At 43.4% G+C, this 26942-nt stretch overlaps 1 protein-coding gene across 4 annotated transcripts in view; it reads right to left on the reverse strand.

The window, feature by feature from the left end:
- Positions 1-1803: 1803 nt before the first annotated feature.
- The window catches only part of MIER1 (MIER1 transcriptional regulator), a 70087-nt gene continuing 44948 nt past the window's right edge, over positions 1804-26942 (reverse strand). Inside the window, exons 9-14 of one of the 4 annotated variants that reach the window (XR_012235368.1) lie at positions 26221-26302; positions 25921-26015; positions 22524-22651; positions 19698-19837; positions 3847-18753; positions 1804-3682 (exon numbers count right to left, since the gene is read on the reverse strand). Coding sequence is in view for 2 of the 4 variants with exons in the window: in XM_073593783.1 (XP_073449884.1) it covers positions 18449-18753; positions 19698-19837; positions 22524-22651; positions 25921-26015; positions 26221-26302 (750 nt within the window). In the remaining 2 variants the exon portion in view is untranslated. Of the gene's footprint in view, positions 18754-19697; positions 19838-22523; positions 22652-25920; positions 26016-26220; positions 26303-26942 lie in introns of all 4 variants that reach the window. The other 3 variants (XR_012235369.1, XM_073593784.1, XM_073593783.1) reach the window with 3 other exon arrangements.

The following is a 26942-nucleotide window of genomic DNA, read 5'->3' on the forward strand; positions in this document are numbered from 1 at the left end:
TGGATGGACTATTCTCTTCATTCAACCTTACCTACTATGAATTACTAGTAAAAAAAATATATATACACTACCGTTCAAAAGTTTGGGGTCACATTGAAATGTCCTTATTTTTGAAGGAAAAGCACTGTACTTTTAAATGAAGCTAACTTTAAACTAGTCCTAACTTTAAACAAATATACTCTATACATTGCTAATGTGGTAAATGACTATTCTAACTGCAAATGTCTAGTTTTTGGTGCAATATCTACATAGGTGTATAGAGGCCCATTTCCAGCAACTATCACTCCAGTGTTCTAATGGTACAATGTGTTTGCTCATTGGCTCAGAAGGCTAATTGATGATTAGCAAACCCTTGTGCAATCATGTTCACACATCTAAAAACAGTCTAGCTCCTTCCAGAAGCTACAAAACTGACCTTCCTGTGAGCAGATTGAGTTTCTGGAGCATCACATTTGTGGGGTCAATTAAACGCTCAAAATGGCCAGAAAAAGAGAACTTTCATCTGAAACTCGACAGTCTATTCTTGTTCTTAGAAATGAAGGCTATTCCATGCGAGAAATTGCAAAGAAATTGAAGATTTCCTACAACGGTGTGTACTACTCCCTTCAGAGGACAGCACAAACAGGCTCTAACCAGAGTAGAAAAAGAAGTGGGAGGCCGCGTTGCACAACTAAGCAAGAAGATAAGCACATTAGAGTCTCTAGTTTGAGAAACAGACGCCTCACAGGTCCCCAACTGGCATCTTCATTAAATAGTACCCGCAAAACACCAGTGTCAACATCTACAGTGAAGAGGCGGCTGCGGGATTTTGGGCTTCAGGGCAGAGTGGCAAAGAAAAAGCCATATCTGAGACTGGCCAATAAAAGAAAAAGATTAAGATGGGCAAAAGAACACAGACATTGGACAGAGGAAGACTGGAAAAAAGTGTTGTGGACGGATGCCAAAGGTGTGCAATGCTGTAATTGCTGCAAAAGGAGGATTCTTTGATGAAAGCAAAGTTTGATGTAAAAACAATGTTATTTCAAATACAAATCATTATTTCTAACCTTGTCAATGTCTTGACTCTATTTTCTATTCATTTCACAACGTATGGTGGTGAATAAGTGTGACTTTTCATGGAAAACACAAAATTGTTTGGGTGACCCCAAACTTTTGAACGGTAGTGTATATATATATATATATATATATAATATCCCATAGTTTGTAGACGCTATAACTTTTGCGCAAACCCTTATTGGGATTATTTATTTTTTTTACCAAAAAACATGTAGCAAAATACATATTAGCCTAAATTGATGAAGATTATTTTTTCTTTTTAAATTGGATATGTTTTATAGTAGAAAGTCGTCGTTTTACTTTTTGGGCTATAAACAAAAAAAACATTTTTTATTTGGGTACAGTGTTGCAAGACTGTGCAACTGTCAGTTAAAGTAATGCAGTGCCGTATTGCAAAAAATGGCCTGGTCATGAAGAGGGGGGGGGGGGGGGGTTTAAAATCTTCTGGAGGGCAAGTACAGTAATGTGCCCTAGGAAAGGAGAGCAGGGCGAGTTCAGCTGCTCCAGAGAGCTTAAAACAACTGTGCAATTTGAAGATGAATGTCTCCACAGTGCCTGCAGTTACATCAGACATTGGGGGAATGTTTTGAGGCTCATTTACTGCTCGATACACATAAAGTAACGATCTGAATGTCCATAACCTGTTCACTTTGAACCCCAAAATGGCTCCCCATACCAACCAGCTCATTTGCAATCACCAAGGTGTGGGCAGACGATACACAAAGACCCAAATGACAGAACAAACACTTCAAAAAAGAAAACAAAATATTTTAATAGTTTTTTTTTTTTTTTTGCAGACAAAAGTCAAAAAGATAGATTAGAGCGAAAAATTTCCAACAGTGCAAAAATGAGTGAACTACACCAGCGGTTAGCTGTGAAATTCGGATAATTTACATTCAGTTAAAGCTCTGTAATGAAACATCAAGTACATTTATAAACTTCATTTTAAAAAAATATTTCTGGAGAATAGAGGGAACAAAAACAACTTAGCTGATGCTATTTTCACACATATAAAAGCATAAAAAAAAAAACAAAAAAAAAACCACATCACCTATAAATTAAAAAGTGGATGAAGGAAAAACAAACTCTGTTCATTTGCTGGACTTTTGCTTTGTTGCCGAGGTGGAAAAAAGCTAGGTGGGGGGGAGGGGATAGGGTATTGTCTTTTACCTGTCAGCTAAGCAACACTTGGAGCAACAAAGGCAGCTGCAATGTGATTGGCTACTACAGAATATCTCTATTTTGTCAGTGATAGCTTGAAGCAAACTGAATTAATATGCTTGGATGATAGCACAAATAAAGGCCCTCCAATGACAAGTTCTCCCCTCTGGAGTTTTTAACTCCACCTATCAGATTATTTCACACTCATCAGTGATAGGTGGACAAAGTTGAGCTCTGGGCACAAAAACAAATTATTTAATTGTATTCCTCAATAGCCACAAAGTGTTTGCGTGTACCAATCCCTTATTCAAACCCAGATATTGCCTTGTAAAAGTAGTGGTGACATCATCACTGTGCTGCAGACAGCCTGTACAGAGCTCCACCCACTACAGACTACCTGCAGAAAACTACAGGAGGGGGTGGAGACGAGACCAGTCTACCCTGCACAAGGCGAGAGCACCAGTGATTGATGGGAGGAGCCCAGCAGGCTCCACCCACTACAGGCTGCCTGCAGAAAACTACAGGAGGGGGTGGAGACAAGACCAGTCACCCTGCACAAGGTGCGAGAGCAGTAGTGAGCGGTCTTTAATACAGGAAGTTCCTGCACACAAAAGTTGGAAATAAATAAACGACACAAAGATTCAAGTATGAACACACATGCCTCTTGCAGCTGAGCACAATTTGCTGAGCCTGGGAGTTCAACAGAGATCTCAATACTAAAGTTCTCTAGAAATATAGAAAGCCATTAAAAGCTAAAATGACATTTTCATTAAACCCATAAGAAACCAAATGGAAAGCCGTCCTCAATCTAATAAAAAGGATGAACTCCTAATTGGTTGTAACACTTTATCTCTCCCCTTTACACAGCTAATTAAAAGCATTGTAATGCTTACCAAGGGGTTTCTTTCTCTGCTGAAGGATAGCACTTCCAGTGTTCCTGCCTAGGCCGGGCCCCGCTGCCTCCTGGGAATGTGACATCACAGCTCTCCCAGGAGACAGCGGGTTACTAAGCTGCAACTCTGCGGCGGATTTCCGTACATGCGCACAAATTCCACTGGGTGGTACATCGCCCATCCACCAGAAGCGGTCGGCATTGGCGTGCAAGTGCAGAAATTGGCTGTGTGTCGGCTGCCCGTCTCTTAAGTCCCAGGTGCCTGGAAAGGAAAAGCGACACTTCTGCACATGTGCAAGTTGTTTTAAATGGCAGCACAGAAGAGGGGTGGGGGAGGGAGGTAAATCGGGAGCAGCTCAGTTCCTCATTAAAGTAGAACTATAGTTCTAACCCTCGTCATGATTTTTTTTTTCTGCCATCTGTGTCCCATTGCAGAGATTTTCCTTCACTTCCTGTCCCATAGCCAAACAGGAAATGAAAAGAAATACCTGTAAATTAAATGGAATTCCTTAGGGACGCCCAGGTTACCTGAGCTAGTGTACCTATTAGATCAGGGGTAGACAACCTGGGGCCCTCCAGCTGTTGTGGAACTACATTTCCCAGGAGGCATTGAAAGGCTGGCAGTTAAAATTACTCCCAGAGGCATGATGGGACTTGTAGTTCTGCAACAGCTGGGGGAGCCCCAGGTTGCCTACCCCTGCATTAGATGATTTCTTCTCCATTACTTTTCTGGGGACAACCCAATACTTGGGATTCTCTTTTACTTTCAATGATAGCAGTAAACAGGACAAACAGAGAGGGGGAATCTCCTAACAGGGGAACAGATAGCAAGAAAAACTAAGAGGGGGTCCAATCCATCTCCACGCTATGCAAAACTTAAAAAAAAAAAAGTTTTGCTTTTAAGATTAGGAATCAACTGGAGGAAACTTTAGTCCTTGTTCACATTGGAGCGAATTGTCATGTGATTTGACCGGTCGCATCCTATTGTCGGCAATGGCCATATTCAAATTGCTGAGACGCAGACTTTGAGGTGCCGCATCGATTTGAAAAACTAGTTCCTGCATTACTTCAATTTGGGGTGCGACTTGCATGGACACCTGCGCATGAAGCCGCACAGATGTCTTCAAAAGTTGCGCTGACATGCGACTTTGGAATTGTGCGATTTCAGATAAAGTCACGTGATTTCAAAGTGGACGAGGACTGAAGATCAACAGGAATCACCTGATATTCCAGTCATCTATGAGGACTATTAACACTGTAAGGTAGCCATTAAAGTGAAACCGACTTATTTACTGTACCTGACAATTTTTTTTTTTTTTTGGAGGCAATGCTAACAAAATGCAGCTGGTGTCTATGTGCTGAGCGTTTCCACCATTATCTGGGGAAGATGACGTGTTCTGGCTCCCTTTAATCAATATCAGATGGGCACTTTTAATAATACAAGTCTCTGATGTAATAAGTCATGCAAAAGCCATAACACGTTTACCACACCCATGAGAAACGCAATGCCCCATGTACTTCAATGAGAAGCATTGTGATCCTGGTCATTTGTTTGTGATTTACTTGCAAACTTCTCTAGCAGGGGTTCCTGCAATTACAGAGATTGCTGTTGCAGGCTAACTAGTACACACGGGCTGAATGGCGGGCGGTTCAAAAAACGGCCAACATTCGGCCTGTGTGTATGGCAGCTGGTCCGACAGAAGCCGACCAATGGCTGAGAGCGATGACTTGAGTGTTCTGGCGGGGAGGGGGGCCATCCCCTTGTCAGGACACAATAGCACATCAGGGAGCTCCCGCTGTGATTGGACTCAGCGGGTCCAGCAGCCGCGATGGCCACCGGGTCCCCCGCTGATTGTTCCGAGGAAAGGCAGAATGGCCGTTCTGCCAGCGAGGAAAATGGAGATCTTGTGTTTCTGCTAAGCAGAAACATGGATCTCTGTTTTCCTCCAGTGCATCCCCTCCAGTTAAAAAGCACTCCCTAAGAGCACACTTAACCCTTTGATCACCCCTGATGTTAACCTCTTCCCTGCCAGTGTCATTTATACAGTGAAAAGTACTTGTCACTTAGTGTCAGATCTGTCCGCTGCAATGTTGCAGTCCTGCCAAAAAAAAAAAAAAAATTGCTGATCGCCGCCATTACTAGTAAAAACAATAAAAAAAAATTTAAGTCCATAAATCTATCACATAGTCGTAGAAACTATAACTTTTGTGCAAACAAATCAATATACACATATTGGGATTTTATTTACCAAAAACATGCAGCAGAATACATATTGGCCTAAATTGATGAAGAAAGTTTTGTTTTTTTGTAAATTGTCGCTTTTTTTGTTTATAGCGGAAAAAATAAAAACCGCAGAGGTGATCATTTACTACCAAAAGAAAGAAGAAAAAAAAAAAGACAAAAATTCTATTTGGGTACAGCGTCGCACGACCGCGCAATTGTCAGTTAAAGCAACACAGTGCCCTATCACAAAAAATGGCCTGGTCAGAGTTTAAAACCTTCTGGAGCTGAAGTGGTTAAAACTAAGCCACTGCCTCTAAACCAGCAGTAGCATTGCTAGGATAATGTGCACTGTATCAGTTGGCTGTCGGGTTGCCCATCAGATAGGCAGCCGAATGGCCAGCTGAAGTGACTCTTACATTAAGCTGACAACGCTGCTCCAAAATGCAAGGAATTGGCTTAGTGCTGTCAGCCTGCAAACACAAAGTCGATCTCCAGGTAAGGAACCCTCTGCAACTAATTCACAAAAAAAAAAAAATACTTGCAGCTGTATACAATGAGGCATCGTGCCGAACATACTGGAAAATAGATTCAGTTTTTTCATACACTAAACTGGTGGAATCCTTGATGATCCCAGCTCTCCATGGACAGAAAGAATAAGGTAAATGTTATATTTTACAGCTTGACTGGTCTCATACACTAAAACTATGCTGTTAAAACTGCATTCGCAAGGGAAGCCTCCTAACAAACATAGAAAAGCTCCCTCATCATAACCCTAATGTAGCAACCCATTACAATTTACCAAAAAAAAAAAAAAAAGTCACTTGTAAATACCTTTTTAATTGTTGTTTTGAGTCACATGACCACTGAATCCAGTACTAGCGCTGGTTTCTGTCCAGGCAGTGGGCTGGCTCTGAGGACGTTCCTACATCATCTCTCTCCGGCGCTGAAATACACCCTAGGCTGGGAGGAGAGGAGAAGTCCTGGCCAACATCAATTTAATTATTACTAATGGACGCCGTGATGTCACCATTTACATGAATGAGAAAGGCACAGATCTGAGGGCCAACAACACTATAAATTCAGCAGTGGGACCATGGCGCTGTTGGCCCAGCAGAGAACATAAGAACTGGTAGTATCAAACAGCTAATTTCTTGAAGGAGTTGCTAAAGACAGCAGATTTCTGAATAATGAAGGCTGTTTAAAGGATAAGTTCAACTTTAAAAAAAAAAAAAAAAAAATCATTTTTTTTTTTTTACATGCAAAAAATGTGCACTGTACCCACGATCAGCAGATGCCACGCTCCTGCAGACTGTGTGGCCGTCTGCCCCCTACCTCCGATACAGGCAGGCAGTTTCAGAATGACAGGAAGCTAAATGCACTGCCTAGAGCACTCATCAGCGTCCTGGTAGTTCATTGAGAACTACAAGCCATCAGTTGCAAAGGATTATGGTATTTGTTCATTGATTGACAGAGATCACTGAATGAAGGATGTAGCCGTGTGGGCGGAGCCAAGATCCCCAGCCCGCTGTCACAACGAAGGGTGGGGTGCAGATGGTGGACATGTTACACCTTAAGGCTCCATTCACACCTGGGTGTTCCAGAATTGTGGCCAGAATCAGTTGATTCTGCTCACCATTCCAGAATCGCAGCAAAGTGTGGGACGTGTTTGCGATACCATTACTTCTTAATGGCACCCCAATCACGTAGCGATTTTGCCGCGATAAATCATGCTACAATCGTGGCAAATTGCTCCTGCTCCTTTTTGAATAAGCTTTGCGTGTTGCGATTTTGCCACGATTGCATTGCGACAATCACGGCAAAATTGCTCCGCAACTGGGGTGTTATTAAGAAGTAATGGCATCGCAAACACCTCCTGCTGCGATTCTGGAATGCCCAGGTGTGAACGGAACCCAAATATGGGTGTAACATGTTCAGAAAGGTGAATTTATCCTTTAACTAGTCTTAAGAATGCCTCCTTTTCTGACTAAACCTGTATAAGAAAGATGTATATACTTACCTATTTTCAACCTGCTTTGGTCCGGTCACGTGATTGTGTCAGCCAGTGGCAGCTGCAGGGGGGAGTGGAGGGAGCACAGACAACGGCTGTGACATGGGAGCCTATGGGCGATACCACTGCTCCCAGAATTCCCAGCCATTGTCAAGTGTTTTCTCCTCTCCCTTGCAGCTGCCACTGACTAACACAGGGGATCACATGACCAGCCATTGTCGAGTGTTTTCTCCTCTCCCTTGCAGCTGCCACTGACTAACACAGGGGATCACATAACCAGACCAAAGCTGGCTGAAAATAGCTAAGCATGTACATTTTTTTTTTTTTTTTTTACATAGGTTAGTCAGCATAGGTCTTGGGGCATTTCAAGACTAGTTAGATTTTGGCTGGAATTCTACTTTAACCACCGCAGCATGATGGAGATTCATTTTTCAGGAAAAGGACCGACATATCCCTGTACAGATTTCTTCAGGATCCAGCCCCCTGCACCACACAGGACATACTTCATGTGTAATGTCACCAAAAGTTTTTTAGCCAAACTTCATTTTTAATGGATTAACACATTCCCGTGGGTGCATATTACCAAGCACAAAGGCAAAATCAAACAGGTAGCGCATAGATCTGTGTGCAACAGCACATAACACTGGATGTGGTTACACGTGAAGAGGGTCATATCAGGTACATGTACAGAGTGCGAGGTACCCGGGTGTACCAAGGTGATTCAACGCAAGTTCACAGCTAGATAACTATCCTAAAAATATGGCATTCCTCCACAAAAAGAGAAAACTATTTTCTAAGGAAAACTTCAATGCAGATGTTGCCATTAGTAAACAACAAAAAAAACAAACAAAAAAAAGCAGTAATAAATTTCTTATCATTTATACACCAAAGTAAAAAGAAGAAGTGTGCATCTCGAGAAAACCTCCACTGCTACAAAATTCAAGTCTGGCTCACATGGCAGGTTTTCCTCCATTAATGGTTTGGAAAGTGTTAAAAGTGTTTGTAAACTCTAAAACAAAAAAAAAAAAGTAACATATTGCAGCTTACCAGGCCTTAGATGTGGTGACTGCATTCATTTCCTTCTTTAATGCTCTTTTTTCTTATTTTAGATCACTTGGTGATTCTTTCAATAACACTTCCTGTGCTTGGGTGGTGACACTCCCTCACTGTATCTATTAAGGGAGCCACGGCTGTCCCCCCCCCCCCCCCCTTGCTGTTCTCCTGATCTGGTCTACTAACCCTCATCTCCACTACATAGGCAGGAGGTCTTCCAGCGGTCCGTGGCCTGCTTGGAGCCGAGCAGCAGGCAGAGTAAGCTTGCACAACCTGCACTGCCATCCTCCGACCACCAGAGGGTGCCCACTCCCCTTCTCCTAGCATCACTACTCCTCTTCTGTGGTCAGGAGGAAGAAGGGGAGGGAGGAGAGCAGGGCGGGGACAGGATTTAATAGCACCGGTGAGACACAGGCTGCTCTAAATACCCTCCCCCCCCCCCCCAGCTTACATGCTTCAACCCCCATTAACAACCCGAAACCCTCCCCGGTCCATGGAGGGGTTCACTTCCGAGCGGCCGGTCCCTGGTGCTGGAGAGGTTGAAGACCGCCGGTTCATAGAATGGTTTTTTACATATTTCTGTGCACAGGATGATATTGGAATTCTGGCAGGATCAACAGTTATTTTTCTGTATTGCATAGAGAAAACTAATGCAGCCACCACCACATCCAAGGATTGGTATTAAACAGAATTTTTATATTTGTTTAGATATCCTTCAATGGGCAACGCCAGACAAAAAGTTAATTATACAATTAAAAACACAAACAGACCTAGCAGACAAGCAATAAAAAATGAAAGTAATAGATGTAAATCTGAGATCCCTCACATAGCTGTGCTAAAAAGGTTGTAAACACTTCATTTACTTCCTGGTCCTGCAGACCGTCCCGGCCCCACCTCCGGCCCGTCTTTTTTTTTTTTTTTCACTACTAGGGGCCACACAGAAGAGACCAATACTGAGCATCTCCACTTCTTACCCATCAGCGTACTAAGCAAACACTCACACTGCAAGCCTGATTTCAACCACCCATCAACTCTGAATAATGGGAGACTTTAGGCAATTGGCTGAAATGAAAACGGTTATCACGACTATTAGAAAGCAATAAACAAGTGAACCAAAAGGGATCTCCTATACTTGCCTGATGTCATTGCTGCTCAAACCCAGATATCCTCATGAATGCAAAACACAATCACTGCCGATAGCTGATCATCATGCTGGTCCTTTGGCTTCGAAGCTCGATCCCTCATCTGGAACAGGTATGCAGCAAGCAGAGTTAAATTTGGGTCCCTATGCTGGGTCAGTGACTCAGAAGACATTAAAAGGGAAAAAGGATGAACATGACAGCCAGGCAACAAGTGGAAACTACTGTAAACATGGGCGGAGCTAGCGTCATGGGGAGGGAATGTCCCTTTAACAGTGAAATATGTGCCCACAACCACCTACATATCCCTCATACAGCATTTCCATAAATCTCTGCCATAGTAAGGGTACCCGCACCCTAGTGAGATATGCCATATTTACCACTTCTACTCAATGGGTAACCAGTCCAATAAAGCCCTAGCTCACTAAAAGGCCATTTCTACAGCTGTGCCGTAAAACAGACCTGAATAGCAGGACAGATCAGATTACAAAGACTGCTGGCATGACATGAGAAGGGTCACACCCCCCCTTTCTATTAGAAATGGCACAGTCTGGCTTAGTCAGTTATACTCAGGCTGCCAACAAGTATGCAGTGTTGTGCTTCCTTATTAGAAAGCCATACTTTGCAAACACTCATGGATGCACCCTCTTCATTTTTTTGAAGGTTCCCAACTTTTTATCACTTAGTCCAATACTCCGCACTTGATTTGTAGCTGACATTGGCCAACCAATGCCTTAATGCACTTTTCTCTCAGTGAGCGAGACCGCTGCCTTCCTGCTTTCACAATGCAGAGCCCTGTGCTGGCAGAGCATATACACAGCCACACCCCACACCATAATTGTCCTCATACAGACTTGTATTGTAGAGAAGGTAAAGGAGCGTGTCTGATGAGCAGTTTTAAATACATCACTGAGAGTAGTAGGTGTTGCCCATGACTACAAAGTCATATTAAGACTACATCACTTAGTCCAATACTCCACACTTGATTTGTAGCCGACATTGGCCAACCATCACCTTAATGCACTTTCTCAGCGAGCGAGACTGCTGCCTTCCCGCTTTCACAATGCAGAGCCCTGTGCTGGCAGAGCATATACACAGCCACACCCCTCATCTGAATTGTCCTCATACAGACTTGCATTGTAGAGAAGGTAAAGAAGCGTGTCTGATGAGCAGCTCTAATACATTACTGAGAGTAATAGGTGTTACCCATGACTACAAAGTCATATTTAGACTACATCACTTAGTCCAATACTCCGTACTTGATTTGTGACCGACGTTGGCTAACCAATGCCTTAATGCACCCGTTTCTCTCAGCGAGATCGCTGCTGACTTGCTTTGACAATGCAGAGCCCTGTACTGGCAAAGTATATACACAGCCACACCCCTCACCATAATTGTCCTCATACAGACTAGTATTGTAGAGAAGGTAAAGAAAATTGTGTGACCAGCTCTAATACATTACTGAGAGTAGTAGGTTTTGCCCATGACTACAAAGCCACTACATCACTTGGTGCAATATTCCGCAATTGATTTGTGACCGACGTTGGCTAACCAGCACCTTAAAGGCGTTGTAAAGGCAGAAGGTTTATGTTAATGCATTAAGATAAAAAAAAACAAAAAAAAAACTTGTGTGTAGCAGCCACCCCAGCACCCCCTAATTACTTACCCAAGCCCCATCTCTCTCCAGCAATGTCCACGAATGTCTAAGCCGTCCGGGACTCTCCTCCTGATTGGCTGAGACACAGCAGCTGCACCATTGGCTTCCGTGGTGGTCAGTCAGCCAAACAGGGGAGAGAGGGGGCTGGGCTGGGGCTCCATGTCTGAATGGACACACAGAGCTGTGACTCGGGTGCCCCCATAGGAAGCTGCTGACTCCGGGGGGCACGCAATAGGAGGGAGGGGCCAGGAGCAGCAAAGAGGGACCCAAAAATAGGAGGATCCGGGCTGCTCTGTGCAAAACCAACTACACAGAGGAGGCAAGTATAACATGTTATTTTTTCTTAAACAAGCCTTTACAATGACTTTATATATATATATATATTATATATATACACACACACACACACACACACACACACACACACATACTCTGGCCCCTCATCCTAATTGTCCTCATACAAAATTGTCTTGTAGAGAAGATAAAAAAGGAGTGTCTGACCACCTCTAATACATTACTGAGAGTAGTAGATTTTGTCCATGACTACAAAACTACTACTAATATTTAGACTACATTGACAACTACTGTAACAGGAGGTAAAGACTATGAAACTGGAGTTTGTTAGCACAAAGCCTGTATATTTACATCAGTGATTTTGAATGGGCTTAAAAATTCTTCCTCTTGCTGCGATTAGGGCAGGGACCATTGTAACATCAAACAGGTGGCTAAATTAGACCAGCAAAGGTCAACAAAGGACAACAACCAAGTATTATGAGGGCAATGACAAGCTGCCAGACAATGCAAAAAAATAAAAAAAATTAAATCATTCACACTTTCTTAAACCACCAAAGGATTAAGATAAAATAGAATTCCAAAAGGAATCGTAAGCAGCATGTTACAGCAATAGTCAATATATCTCGCCATAATACATTATAGCAATTATATTTTACAATTCCTATGACTTAAGTATGGAAATAAAATCTATGCAGAGTTTATGGCTGAGCTTTGAAATACATTTGGCATAAGAAGAGCAGGTATAATGGAGCTCCATTACATCTGCAATTCAGAAGTGGTTATTTGACGCATTATGTTGTAGAAATTGGAGCCACAAAAATGAACTTCTGAAAAGCACATTTCCTTTTCACTTGATAGTCTCATTTCCATACAACAAAGTACTTTTGTAAAACTTTCACTACGCAGATAAAGTAGACAAGGCAATCTTACAGCGATCCATCAATATGTCGGAAACTTGTGAAAAAGCTCCGCACACCCTTTCTGGTCTTTCCCCCATAATCTCCCTTCTCATTCCGGTATCAGAACAATGTCCAATCACAAGCAGCTCTGCCTTGGCTTCTTTATACATTTGTTACTGTGATAAAATTATCCAAGTGATAGGAGAATTTCAAATGTTACTCCTAATACTCCCATTCCCATTTCTCTGGTTCTACAAAATACCGGCGGTGCAACCTCTTCAACATCATACAGACTCTTCTAAAAATCGTATTGGTTGGGCTCCTGCTTGCACCGTTGTCCACCCTCAGTCAATCTTATGCAAAGCACTGGCAGTACAAGCTCATACTCTGGAATTACTCTGCATAGAAAAGTGACGGCAGAAAAGAGGTCGAGTAGTCCATCAAGTCTGCCCCCCTTTTTTTTTCCAGTTTCCATATGACTGAACGAGAATTCAGGTCACACAGCCAGTATCTCACAGGATCGGAGATTGATGAATGCATACCTGGTAAAGGGGGCTGAGTTGGCTACAAAATAAATGTAAAGCAAGCTGTGAGGTGCCTTGTTTAATCTGGGGTTGTGCTCGATGCCCCCGTGTGCAAAAGGCAGTGCAAGCCTCTGTAGCGGACGGAGGAAAGGAAGGGGGCATGTTCTAGGTTTGTGAACTTCCAGGTGACTGAAGAATGGAGTGATGAGCAAATGCATGTGCAAAACTTTTGTGTCTTCCTGACTTCCATAATTTTATCCAAAGCGACAAGTTTGCTTTGAGATAATTAAACAATGATATATAATACATAAATATGGCATCTGTGGGGTCCTATTACTTACACCAGACACATCACTAATCGTCAGTCCCACCTGGACCACCGCAATCATACCACTTAGGAGCCTGGACTCTTTCTTTCTTGCTTGGCCGCACTGTAGGTTCCGCTCACGTTCCCTTTCCCCAGCCGCTGCACTGTCATCCTCACAGCATGGCAGGTTAGGTGGTCCTAGGGCAGGAGCTGCAAGCAAGTGGTTGGTTGCTAGGGCACTGAGCGGTCCTAGCAACCAATCACCAGAATGTTAACAAGAGAAGTTTGACTGGTAAAAGGGAAGGAGGGGTGAGGAAACTTATGAAGAGGAGGTGAAGGGGGCTAAGGACACTGCTATGAAGGGGGCTAAGGACACTGCTATGAAGGTGGTGAAGGGGGCTAAGGACACTGCTATGAAGAGGGTGAAGGGGGCTAAGGACACTGCTATGAAGGGGAGTGAAGGGGGCCAAAGACACTGCTGCGAAGGGGAGTGAAGGGGGCCAAGGACACTGCTACGAAGGAGAGTGAAGGGGGCCAAGGACACTGCTACGAAGGGGAGTGAAGGGGGCTAAGGACACTGCTATGAAGGGGAGTGAAGGGGGCTAAGGACACTGCTATGAAGGGGAGTGAAGGGGGCTAAGGACACTGCTATGAAGGGGAGTGAAGGGGGCTAAGGACACTGCTATGAAGGGGAGTGAAGGGGGCTAAGGACACTGCTATGAAGGGGAGTGAAGGGGGCTAAGGACACTGCTATGAAGGGGAGTGAAGGGGGCTAAGGACACTGCTATGAAGGGGAGTGAAGGGGGCTAAGGACACTGCTATGAAGGGGAGTGAAGGGCCTAAGGACACTGCTATAAAGTGACTAAACACACTGCTATGAAGAGGAGGTGAAGGGGGCTAAAGGACACTGATATGAAGAGGAGGTGAAGGGGCTAAGGAAACTGCTATGAAGAGGAAGTGAAAGGGGCTAGGGAAACTGCTATGAAGGGGAGTGAAGGGGGCTAAGGACACTGCTATGAAGGGGACGAAGGACACTGCTATGAAGGGGAGTGAAGGGGACGACGGACACTGCTATGAAGGGGGCGAAGGACACTACTATGAAGGGGAGTAAAGAGGGCAAAGGACACTGCTATGAAGGGGAGTGAATGGGGCAAAGGACACTGCTATGAAGGGGAGTAAAGCGGGCAAAGGACACTGCTATGAAGGGTAGTAAAGGGGGCAAAAGACACTGCTATGAAGGGGAGTAAAGGGGGCAAAGGACACTGCTATGAAGGGGAGTAAAGGGGGCAAAGGACACTGCTATGAAGGGGAGTGAAGGGGGCAAAGGACACTGCTATGAAGGGGAGTGAAGGGGGCAAAGGACACTGCTATGAAGGGGAGTGAAGGGGGCAAAGGACACTGCTATGAAGGGGAGTGAAGGGGGCAAAGGACACTGCTATGAAGGGGAGTGAAGGGGGCAAAGGACACTGCTATGAAGGGGATTGAAGGGGGCAAAGGACACTGCTATGAAGGGGAGTGAAGGGGCAAAGGACACTGCTATGAAGGGGAGTGAAGGGGCAAAGGACACTGCTATGAAGGGGAGTGAAGGGGGCAAAGGACACTGCTATGAAGGGGAGTGAAGGGGGCAAAGGACGCTGCTATGAAGGGGAGTGAAGGGGGCAAAGGACACTGCTATGAAGGGGGCTAAAGACACTGCTATGAAGGGGGCTAAAGACACTGCTATGAAGGGGGCTAAAGACACTGCTATGAAGGGGGCTAAAGACACTGCTATGAAGGGGGCTAAAGACACTGCTATGAAGGGGGCTAAAGACACTGCTATGAAGGGGGCTAAAGACACTGCTATGAAGGGGGCTAAAGACACTGCCATGGGGGGGGGGGGGGGCGAAGGGGCCTAAGGACACTGCTATGGGGGGGTAGGGGGTAAAGGGGGTGGGACTGTGCCATAAAGGGGATAAATGTGACGTAAAAGGGAGAGAATGTGATGTAAACTGGGGGAAATCTGATGCAAGTGCAGGGGGGTTGGGGGATTGTGATGTGGTGGGGTAAACTATGACACAAAGGAGGCGATTGTGACTGAGTGGAGGAAAAATTAGATGTAAAGGGGGTGGGGGACTGAAGACATGGATGTAAAGACGGGGGCTGTGATGAAAAGTGGGGGCAGACTGATGTACAGGGGGGACTGAGGACACTGATGTAAGAAGGGGACTGGGATATAAATAAGGGTGGCTGTGATGTGAAGGATCTGAGTCGTCGCACAAACATGCAGTTCGGACCTCTGCTGAAAGAAAATTTTACTGGCCAGACCTCTGTGAATTTCAAGTCAATACCTTTGGTCTATTTGGAAAAAACTATGCAGCCAGACTGACCATAACCATAAGAAGCCCAGTCCTGATCTGACATTTGTGCTGCTCAGGGGTAGGTGATCATTCTTTCTCCTCAGTGGCGGTCTTCACACTCTGGAACATTTCAATGAGCAATTTCAACAGCTCCAGACTGGCAACACTTAGGACAACTGCTCCATATTCTGTGAATAATAAAACTATTGTGTTGGCAGGGTAAGAAAAGTGGACCCTGTCTGGACACCACAGAAAAGCAAATAGGCAGAAAACCTTGAGCAGTGTCAAGATGACATAGGCTAGCAGCCATATTTAAAAGGGGCAGGCCAAGCAAAAGTGATAGCTTAGTAAGGAGTGGACCGTGTCAAGCCTAATCACTAGCTGGTTTCTTTTATCTCTTCAGTGTTCTAGCAATAAAGACAGATATCCTAGCCTCGCTCCCCAACTGATGTAGTGTCTTGGAGTTTTCTGCTCCCCTTGGATGTTCCTGCTGCTCCTATTTAATTTTCTGTTATATGGAATACATTACAGTTTAAGTCTAAGTCTTTGATAGAATTAGACTGACCAGGTACCAAAAGTCAAGCAGAGGCTTGGCCTATGCCCCCAAACTGTTTAGTAAAACTGCAAGAAACTGAGTGATGTGATTCCTCAGACTTAGACGCATAGGGTGGGTGACTTTTGCTACAGCAATAATTGTCTAGAAATGAATAGCTATACATAGGCAGTGGAGGAGTATAGCATGTACTAGCGATTTATGGAAGCACAATATGCTCCAAATGTGCATTGCCGATGACTACTACATACTTCAATAAAATCATTTAGTAGCACAATTTTACTAGGAAAGGGTAAAATAAAAATAACAAATCATCACTCGTGTCTGTCCAGTCCTACAGGATAAGTTCACTTTAAAACAAAAGTGCAATGATCCTTCTTGCCCCCTTTCCCCAACCCACCCTCCTTGCCCTCCACAGATGCCCATGGTTCAGCGGTTTGTTTACATCCAGTGCCACAAGACTTCACTATCCTGGCTGGGCATGTGCATTATAGACTTCTATGGAGCAGTCTCCATTCACTTCTGGCCTTAGGATACAGCCCCAAACAAGACTCTGGATGTAAAGAAACAGCAGACCGAGGTAGTATGCATCTATGAGTGGATAAAAGGTAAGTCAGTGTAGGGGGGAGGAATAAGAATTTTGTTTTTAGGTGCACATATCCTTTTATGAAAATATTAGTTGTAGCTAGCATGACTCTTTCAAACATCTCAGTTATGGGACAAACCCCCACAGACCACTCCATTCTCTGGACTGTTGGATGTAAACAGACCGCCTGTCCGTTTACACCCGACTGCCATCCGATCTGATCAATGAATGGGGGACGTATCCCCAACCATCTGTTTTTAGCAGATCAGATGTCGGCGGGTGTCAACATCAACATATAAAGGCAATGGATAGTCCGGTCGGGTCCGCCTGAAAAATCTGAAACGATCAGTCCGCTCACATGAAAGGGGCCTTAAGCTACTTTTTGTTTTGATATACTAGAAGGGAAAATCGTAATAGGACACAGACGGCAGCACAGTGGCTTAGTGGTTAGCACTTCTGCCTTGCAGCACCCGGGTCCTCACTTTAAATCCCAGCCAGGCCATCATCTGCATTGAGTATGTATGTTCTCCCTGTGCTTGTATGGGTTTTCTCCAGAAACTCCAGCTTCCTCCCACACTCCAAAAACATGATATTAGATTAATTGGCTTCTGTCTAAACTGGCCCCAGTATGTGTGTGCATGTGCGATAGGGGGACCTTGAATAGAAAGAACCTTGAGGGCAGGGACTGATGTGAATATAAAAAAATAAAAACCTGACAAGGGTTTTACCACTTCCCTAATACAAAAACAATTTTTAAAAAATGCTTTGCCTAAACATATAATCTAAGTTTTTCTGTACAGCGTCAACACCTCTGCCATCCTCCTTCTGATCATGTGCTGCTAACAACTTCAGAATATCAATTCTGTTCCAGGCAACCCATTTGCTGTGCAAAAGCTCAAACGACTTTCCCTCCCCTGACCCCCTCTTTCAATACAAGGCAACTCATTTTCGGATGACAGCGCATTGAAGATAATCTCTAAAGAGTGTAAAAAAAAAAAAAAAAAACACAGCTGAAGATATGACCATTCTAATGAATATAAATTTAACAATATTACCAGTAAACGATGAATAAAACAATGCAGTTTTTCTTGCAAGAAGAAAAAAAAAAAAAAAAAGATAAAATCGGACATACAATTTTCAGAATATTAATTTCTTATAATAAAAGTTTACCAACTGTACAAGTTAAGAAAATTATACAAGCTTTGTTTAAGAAAGGACAGTTCATTCAAAACTGTAAAAATCTCTCAAAGGCTACTAAGAAATCTGGAAAAATACACCACGTATCTTTTTCAGCCCAGATAGGAATAGAAAAAAAAGACATCATTGATGTCAATAATATATATACACAAACCTCATTTGGTTTACTCTTCTACCTATAAAAAACGGTGCCGCCCCTGAGGGCCCTGCTTTCCTTAGCAATTTCAGATCCAACATGTTTTTGAAACAACTCTTAATAGGAAGGGAAAAAAAAAAGTAAAGCCCCCCTTTCCAATAATGCAGAAAAAATAAGTTATTTCTGACAACCCCTTTTGCTATACTGTATATTGGATACATTCTGGATGTCCTTCCACGACGTTCATTTTTTCTTAAAAAAAAAAAATTCTCATTCCAAAAACGTCGTTGTGAAATGTTCTCTGGGGTCCCGAGAAATGGTATTGAGAAACCTGTTAAATAAGCATTATAACCCTGAAATTTCACGGCCCCCCGAGAAACAAAACTGTTTCAAAAATTGTCACCATGGAAAAAAATAACATTTTCCTTAGACCTCTCCTTGCGAGAAGATTTCCTGAGAAATGTCTGACGATCTGGGGCTGTCTTTACCAGGGCTGTCGTATCGCCGTCTTTTCACAGATCGTTCGCTGCCATCCTCCGACTCTCTGTCGCTCCTGGAGTTGTTGGCCAGGCTGAATTTAGGGTCGCTGGCAAGGCTGTCCCGGTTGTATCCGTTGGTGTCGGTCTCGTTTGAAGGAGGTTCGGTGATGCTGGGACCGTTTAAATGCAAGGATCCTGGTACAGCGTCATCTCTGCAGCTTGGCATGTCTGATGGACCATTTGAAGACACCCCTAAAAAGACCAGATAGAAATGAATTGGAAATGAATTGGAAAGTAAAGCAGAAGAAGGTTTCTTGTTAGGGAGGGTGCTGTCATCTATGTAAAAGGTATTTAATACCTGGAAGTGTTGCATTATAATATATATATATATATATATATATATATATATATATATATATATATATATATATATATATATATATATATATACACACACATATACATATATATATATATACACACACACACACACACACACACACATATATATATATATATATATATATATATACACACACACACACACACACACACACACACACACATCGTATTTAATTGTCGTATAACGTGCACAGGTATATAACACGCACCTTAAATTTTAAGAGGAGAGTTTCAGGAAAAAAACCTAAAATTTAAAATAAAGAACTTCAAAGCAAAATAGGGTCACTGCCCATCAATGCAGCCCAATCAGTGCCCATCAATGCAGCCCGATCAGTGCCCATCAATGCAGCCCGATCAGTGCCCATCAATGCAGCCTCACCATTGCAGCCTGATCACTGCCCATCTGCAGCCTCACCATTGCACAGAGATTAGAGATGCTGGATTACACAGAGCGGGGATCTCCCGTTTAGTCTGCATCCTCTGTAATACAAAGTCCCGCCTCCTGGACCGGCTCCTATGATAGACAGAACACTGGTCCAATGTCAGGACATGTGACGTCCATCATAGGAGACGGGACTTCGCATTACAGAAGCCACGAGTAAACAGGAGATCCCCGCTCTGTGTAATCTGGCGGCGCTCGCGCCCCTTCCCCAATGAAGATATTGGCGTATGACATGCACACATTATTTGCACTCAATTTTCAGGGAGGGAAAAAATGCGTGTTATACACAGATACATACGGTATAAATATATATGAATAAAATAACGATAGGTCCACTTTAAGTCTGTCTTACCATTCTGGTTAGTGTTGCTGGCTGCACTGTCTTCCTTCTCAGACTGGCTGGTGCTGCTGTTAGAATTAGTGGGAGGGGGAGACGGGGCCTGACTGGAAGCAGCACTCTCACTTTCATCCAGAAGGCGATCCATATAATCCCTAGAAAAGAAGACACCTCGATATTTACTTCATACCTTCCATAGTTCAATGCAATCAAACAACCTGGGAGACAGCTGGTCAATGTACAAACTGTACAAACTTCACACATGAGCACCAGGGAAAACCCTCGACATTCTCCTTGTCTGCCTGGGTCTAATCACATGCATGTTAAGATGGAACAGAATGTAAAGATTTGCCCTGTTATAGAGAACATCTAGTAATGCTAATTTGCCCTAAGGGCCAGTTCACACCACAATTTCTGCATTCTGAATGTTTTCGCATGCATGTTCTTGATGCCTTCTGGTGCATTTTTTCTTCTTCATCCCAATTCAGGACATGTGCGTTTATGCGTTTTGCTGAGTTACATACAGAAAACAATGCAGCATGTTCTACTTCTGTTGACTACACTGGTGTGAACTAGGGCCATTGGAATACATAGAAAGCACTGAGGGAATAAAATGGCGATTGGTGCAATTTTTTAGGTCACACGGTATTCTTGCAGCAGTTTTGCAAACGCTAGTTTTTTTGAAAAACACACTACGGTACTTAAAAATCTCCATAGGTGATGCTTTAATTGCCTTTACAGGTTACCCATTTAGAGTTAAATAGGAGGTCTAGCGCTAGAATTATTGCTCTTGCTCTAATGTTAGTGGCGATACCGCACATGTGTGCCGCGAATACCATTTACATATGCGTGCTCGACTTGCATAAGCGTTCACTTCTGCACGCAAGCACGATGGGGACGCTTTACATTTTTTTTTCTTACTTATTTTACCTTTTTATTTTTATATTGTCCCTTTAATTTTTTTTTTTATCACTTTTATTCCTATTATAAGGCATGTAAACATCCCTTGTAATAGAAATAAGGATGACAGGTCCTCTAAATTGAAAAAAAAAAAAGAATTACATCCAGCCTGGACCGGAAGTGAAGTCATGACGTTGATCCGGTCCTCCAAGGCCATAGAGGCGATTAAAGAGTATCTACTCTTTGATCGCCTATGGGAGCCATTTGTGGGGCAAACCGGCAGAAACGTAAAGCTTGAGAAACACCGGCCATCGGCGGGGGGGGGTGGGGGGAGGATCACTTCCCCTCCTGCCGCTTCAGTTTTTAATGAGAAAGCCAGCCACTAGCTGCAAAAAATTACTCCTTGACTCCTCATCCGAATATTAACCACTTGTCACCTGCTGAGCATAGCCCCGCATTGGGTGTCATCGGCTGATCATAGCCCCGCATGGGTGTCATCGGCTGATCATAGCCCCGCATGGGTGTCATCGGCTGATCATAGCCCCGCATGGGTGTCATCGGCTGATCATAGCCCCGCATGGGTGTCATCGGCTGATCATAGCCCCGCATGGGTGTCATCGGCTGATCATAGCCCCGCATGGGTGTCATCGGCTGATCATAGCCCCGCATGGGTGTCATCGGCTGATCATAGCCCCGCATGGTTGTCACCTGCTGATCATAGCCCGCATGGTTGTCACCTGCTGATCATAGCCCCGCATGGTTGTCACCTGCTGATCATAGCCCGCATGGTTGTCACCTGCTGATCATAGCCCCAGCATTGGCCTTGAAGCGATTAAGTTCGCATTTGTAGCGCTATACAAGTCTTTAATTCATTCACTTGCCGACCACAATACATAGATATAGATATATATCCTCCAGCCTAGGCTTTTGCTACCGTTCATATTCAAGATGCCATCTGATGTTAGATCCTGGTCCCCTATGCAGTGTTGGGGACTCTTAATAGTGTTCTGCTGCCATACTGTGCCATAGGTACTGATACCCCTTTCCGTTTGACCAATGTACGCACGCGTGAGTGATTTGCATTGGCTGACAATGTAGGGCATTTTATATGAACTCACTGAAATATTTTAGAGGGGGATTTTGAAGTCTATACAAGATATGTGTTTGATTTTGTGATAAAGATGCTAATGTTGCATAAAGCATTTCCTTAGGCCTTTCTCTTTGTACGTAACTTGTGTTGTGGCTTGGACTTTACTATAAGGGCCCTTTCACACGGCCTGTCCAATCGGGTCCGCCTGTCAGTTTTTCATGCGGACCTGATTGGACCTTACAGTCTCCCCTATGGAGTGGCTGATGTCAGTGGAAATGTCTTTCTGATCCTGCACAAAAAATCCAGACAAATGGTGGTCCTATTTTTCATCCGACTGGCGGATGGAATCAGATGGAAACAGACAGGCGGTCCGTTTCCTCCCGATTTCCCCATAGAGGAGAGCAGGACTAGGTCCGTGTCTGCTCTACCCAGCTGAGTGGACAGGACCGGTCATCCGCCTGCTCAGCTGGGATCAGCGGAGCGACCCCCCCCCCCCCACACACACACACACACACACACACACACACACACACACACACTGAGCAAGCGTAATCCGTTCCAAGGAGGCGCCCGTGAGAAAGGGACCTTAGACTTATTTCATAGATTTTTTTCTTTTTCCTCTGCTTGTCTTTGTGGGCACAGTTTCCACAGTAGAAATGCACTTCAAGCACTGATAATCATCATCTTTAAAAATTCTAACAATGATATTAAATGCAGTTACTTTGTAGCGCCATTGTCATCTGTACAGAATGCTGATTAGTGGTCCTGCAAGCTGTAACATTGTACGACTCGTCATATCAAAAGCCTACACACCGCAGCCTCATTCTTCTGTCTCTATACAAAGTACTCACGTGACGCCGGGGTGAAGGTTGTACTTCTTTTTGCCGAATCGAGTTTGCTGGGCGAAGAAGTCGTATCGTTCGGACTTCTTCCACATATAATAAAAAGCCACGCACTCTCCGACAGACCGTGTTCTTACCTATGATAAGCATTAGGGGTGGAGATAAGGCAACATTCGCCCAATCAGGTACACAAGGCTACATGCAACATCACACAAGGACAGTAGTATAGTGGTTATCTTTTACAATGCCAGGGTATGTGTATGTACAATTCTGAGAAGGAACCCTGCCCTTCTGGAGTTTATATCTCTCTCCACTTTTGCAAGCATTGCCTACCCATCATAAATATATAGAGTATTTGTAGATTCATAGGCTTCTACTAGAATTAGCCCTACAGTTCTTGGCTGTGGGGTAGTAGATTACAATCTCCTCAGAAGCAGAAACTAATAGGTTCCTGCAATTGTCCACTAGGCCCAAGAACTGCATCAAGGCAGAAAGTCACATGCCCCATCCCATACCTGGATATGCCAAGTATTTTGTAGTGGCTCCCACAGAAGAATGGAATGCCAGGAAAGGAGTTTATAAGTGAGTCAGGGGTTGGGCTAGTGAGAGATTGTCACTTTTCCCCCGGAACAGGAAAAAAGAAAAAAACAAAACAAACAAACAAAAAAAACAAAAAACGTCACCTGTCCATGCATAAGACGTTCTAGATCTCATATTATCAATATCCAATGCTAGTGTGTTTCATTTATGACTGAATCACTTTGGTGAGGCTGCTCCCTGCACAACCCACAGATGGCAATAGTTGATCTCAGCTCTATAAACAGCCCAGGCATTGGCAAGTTACATACTGAAGCCCTGTTGAAGGAGGAATGTGTGAACCCCGAAAACATGTTGGCTCATTTATTCTATGGGTTATTTAATTGAAAAAAAAAAAAAAAAATCACTTTGGGCTATCACCATCGGTGTGGCACCTGTAGCAGGATTTCATATTAACACACGCATTTCATATTGGATTTCATATTAATCCATGCATTTCATATTAATTTGCATATGTGTTATTGATAATGTAAGTATAATTCATATTATTGTGGTATCATTATCATCATTGTTATTAATTCAATATTAAGCAATAGTTATTAGTCTCTAGAAATGTATACTATACGATTTCATAATATAGACAATCTACATTTAAAAGTTGAACTCTTGACCACTATCAAGAAGAACAACCTTGACAAGAAATGAAATAAAACTCGCACTCGCAGGGAAAACTATGTACATTAAGTTGACCGGTCCATAAGATAAGGGTCTGCCTGTTTCTTAACGAATACTTTGAAATATACTTGAATAAGAAAAACACTACGTGTGATATCTCTCTCTCTATATACATACATTATATATATAATATATATTATATATATATATATATATATATATATATACATATATATATATATATATATAATCTGTTAGAAACTATTAAATAAAACCGTTAACGAGGAAGTAAACTCCCCCTGTGTGCTTGTGTACTGTAAATATCTCCTAAACTTGCACCGTTTAGGAGATATTTACCATATACGTCATCGGCGCATGCGCCCTGAAGAAACGGCCACCTGCGCAATTTCTTCAGGGCCTGTGGTGTCACCGGTGGGTCCCGTGCAACGTCATCACTAGCTCATTATGCCTTTGTTTTGCAGGTTTTTTTTTTCTGGAGATTCAAAACCTCCACACATACATACATATATATATATATATACACACACACACACACACACACACACACACTTATTTATGTGACCAATAAATGCATACATATATAGAACTGTATGGTTACACACTTCTAAGCATTTAACGCACAGGGTAGGGTGAACGAAAGTTAATTTTCCCAAGTTGTGAATATGTTAATGTCCTTGGGTTGGAGAAGTCTTACCAAAACAAGAAGAGTTTGATTTAAATGATGAACACGTTGGGTGTCATACTATTTATAGACAAGGATTTTAACTGGGTACAAGACAAAAACAGTTTGTAAAAATATAATAACCATATAGGAATTGTGGTAATGAATAGATTTAACTGGTTGTATGACAGATGTCAGATTTATGGTTAGTTACGATTGTAGCTTCTAGCAACCAATCATGTTGTACCACATGTAATCTAAAGTGAAACTGTTAAAAAAAAACAAAAAAAAAAAAACGGCCTGCGATCCTTCTTTCTTCGTGCAAATAATGAACTTTCTCCTAGCTGCAGCTGATGTTAATAAAGCCTCTTGCTCTTTTGGAGATTCACTGCCTGCATTGTTTTGTTACTTTCCACATCACACCCTTAGGCCTGGTTCACACCTGTGAATTTTTTTTTTGTGAATTTTTAGTTTTGCAGAAACACACTACAGACCGTTTAACATGGTTTCCTATGGCTGTAGTTTACATCTGTGCATTTTTTGGAAAGGGCAAGGGGCTTTTTTCCGGTTCCTTAGACTTCAATGGGTCAAAAACGTGTACTGAAAAACGCAAAATGCACCTGGAATATGCAAACTGCAACCTGCATCCTGCATAGGTGTGAACCAGGCCTTAGGGCTCTTTCACACGGGGCGGATCAGTGATGATCCGCCCCGTGAACACCCGCTTGCTCAGCGGGGATCGCTCCGCCGATCCCCGCTGAGCAGGAAAATGACAGGTCCGTCGCTGCACCTGTCAGAGCGCCGCTCTCCCCTATGGGGGATCGGATGATGACGGACCGTAGAGTCCGTCGTCACCCGATCCGATAACGGATGGAAAAGTAGGGTTTTCCTCCATTACACTTTTCGGATCGGAGCGGGTCAGATGTCAGCGGACATGTCACCGCTGACATCCGACGCTCCATAGGGATACATGCATGTCCTTTTTTCATCCGAAAACGGAAGGATGAAAAACGGACATACGGATCCTCCATGTGAAAGAGCCCTTACTGCTTTCTACTTACCTGTCTATATTGAGGGTAAAGTGACAGTGGCCCCCTCCCCCCAAACCAAGGTATGCTCAAAAAAACAGGTTACCTTGCCGCAGCCCTGGTCCAGAAGTCCACCCTAAGTGCATCTGCATGACTTTACGGCCCCTACCCGACACTGTACCTGGTGACTGGCCACACACTGATGGGCACAACGTGTACACCTTGCTGGAGAGCAAGCATGGTCACTCTGCCCTGAGCTGGTAGTTGAGTGTCTCTTTACATATTTTTAAAATAAGCAAAAAGCATACCTATCTTGTTAGGTTAAAATAAAAACTGTCTTTTTTTTGCATTGATAAGCTTTTAATACCCCTTTACGCCAAGGCTAGAAATCCCAAAAATTGTATCTATTGACCAACTGGTACAAAACAAAAATCTCTTCCCTCAGTCTGAAGAACACCAATACAATTAGTTAATTGCCGTTTACCTTATTTGCCTGAATCAGGTGGAAATCTTTTCCGTACGCTTTAAGCCCTTGCTCAAAATTCCGACACTCCTCCTCTGTCCAAATAGAGAGCTCTTCTGAGGGAAGTATAGAAAAAAAACATTACATTTTTCTTCTTTTTTTTTTTTTTTTACCTGGAACTGCAAAATTCTATCACAACAGAAAATATTATATAGTGTTCTGATACTGCTGGAAGACATTTTTATGCACACAGGAAACTGTCAGTAAGTCCAGTGAAGGACACAGCAAGACTTTCATTGTTTTCAAAAGATGGGTGCTTACCACGTGCTGCTTTCACATTAAACCTTAATCTTCTCAGTGCTTCTTCTGTATCAAAGTTACATTTCACCAGCTCATAAAGGGCCTAGAGGGAAACAAACCAAGTCAAATTTTAGTTACATAGATTAAAGTGATTGTAAAGTTTCTCTTTTTTTTTTAAATACCAAAGATGTTATACTTACCTGCTCTGTATAGTGGATTTGCACAGAGCAGCCCCGATCCTCCCCTACTCGGGTCCCTCTTTGCTGCTCCTGGCCCCTCCCTTCTGTTGAGTGCCCCCACAGCAAGCAGCTTGCTATGGGGGCACCCAAGCTGAGCTGCAGCTTCATGTGTCCATTTAGACACGGAGCTGTAGTTCGGCCCCACCCCCCCTCTCTCCCGATTGGCTGAATTTGACAGCAGCAGGAGCCAATGAGGCCGTTGCTGTGTCCTAGCCAATCAGGAAAAAGAGTCTTCAATGTCATCTCAAGCAATGTTATCAGCCACAAGAAGAACCATTCCCCACAATGGTAGGGATATGAGCAGAGGGGGAACTGTTCTGTAGGACACACTTCCTGTCGTAGGGGGGACAACACTTCGCTTACACAGATAGAGTGAGTGAGTGGACACTTCGGGGTTTATTTATTAAAGCTGGAGAGCGCAAAATCAGTCTCACTTTTGCATACAAACCAATCAGCTTCTAACCTCAGCTTGTTCAACTAAGCACCGGTCACCTCTATGACAGT

This window comes from Aquarana catesbeiana, linkage group LG07, assembly GCF_042186555.1.
Source record: "Aquarana catesbeiana isolate 2022-GZ linkage group LG07, ASM4218655v1, whole genome shotgun sequence".
Classification (NCBI taxonomy): Eukaryota; Metazoa; Chordata; class Amphibia; order Anura; family Ranidae; genus Aquarana; species Aquarana catesbeiana.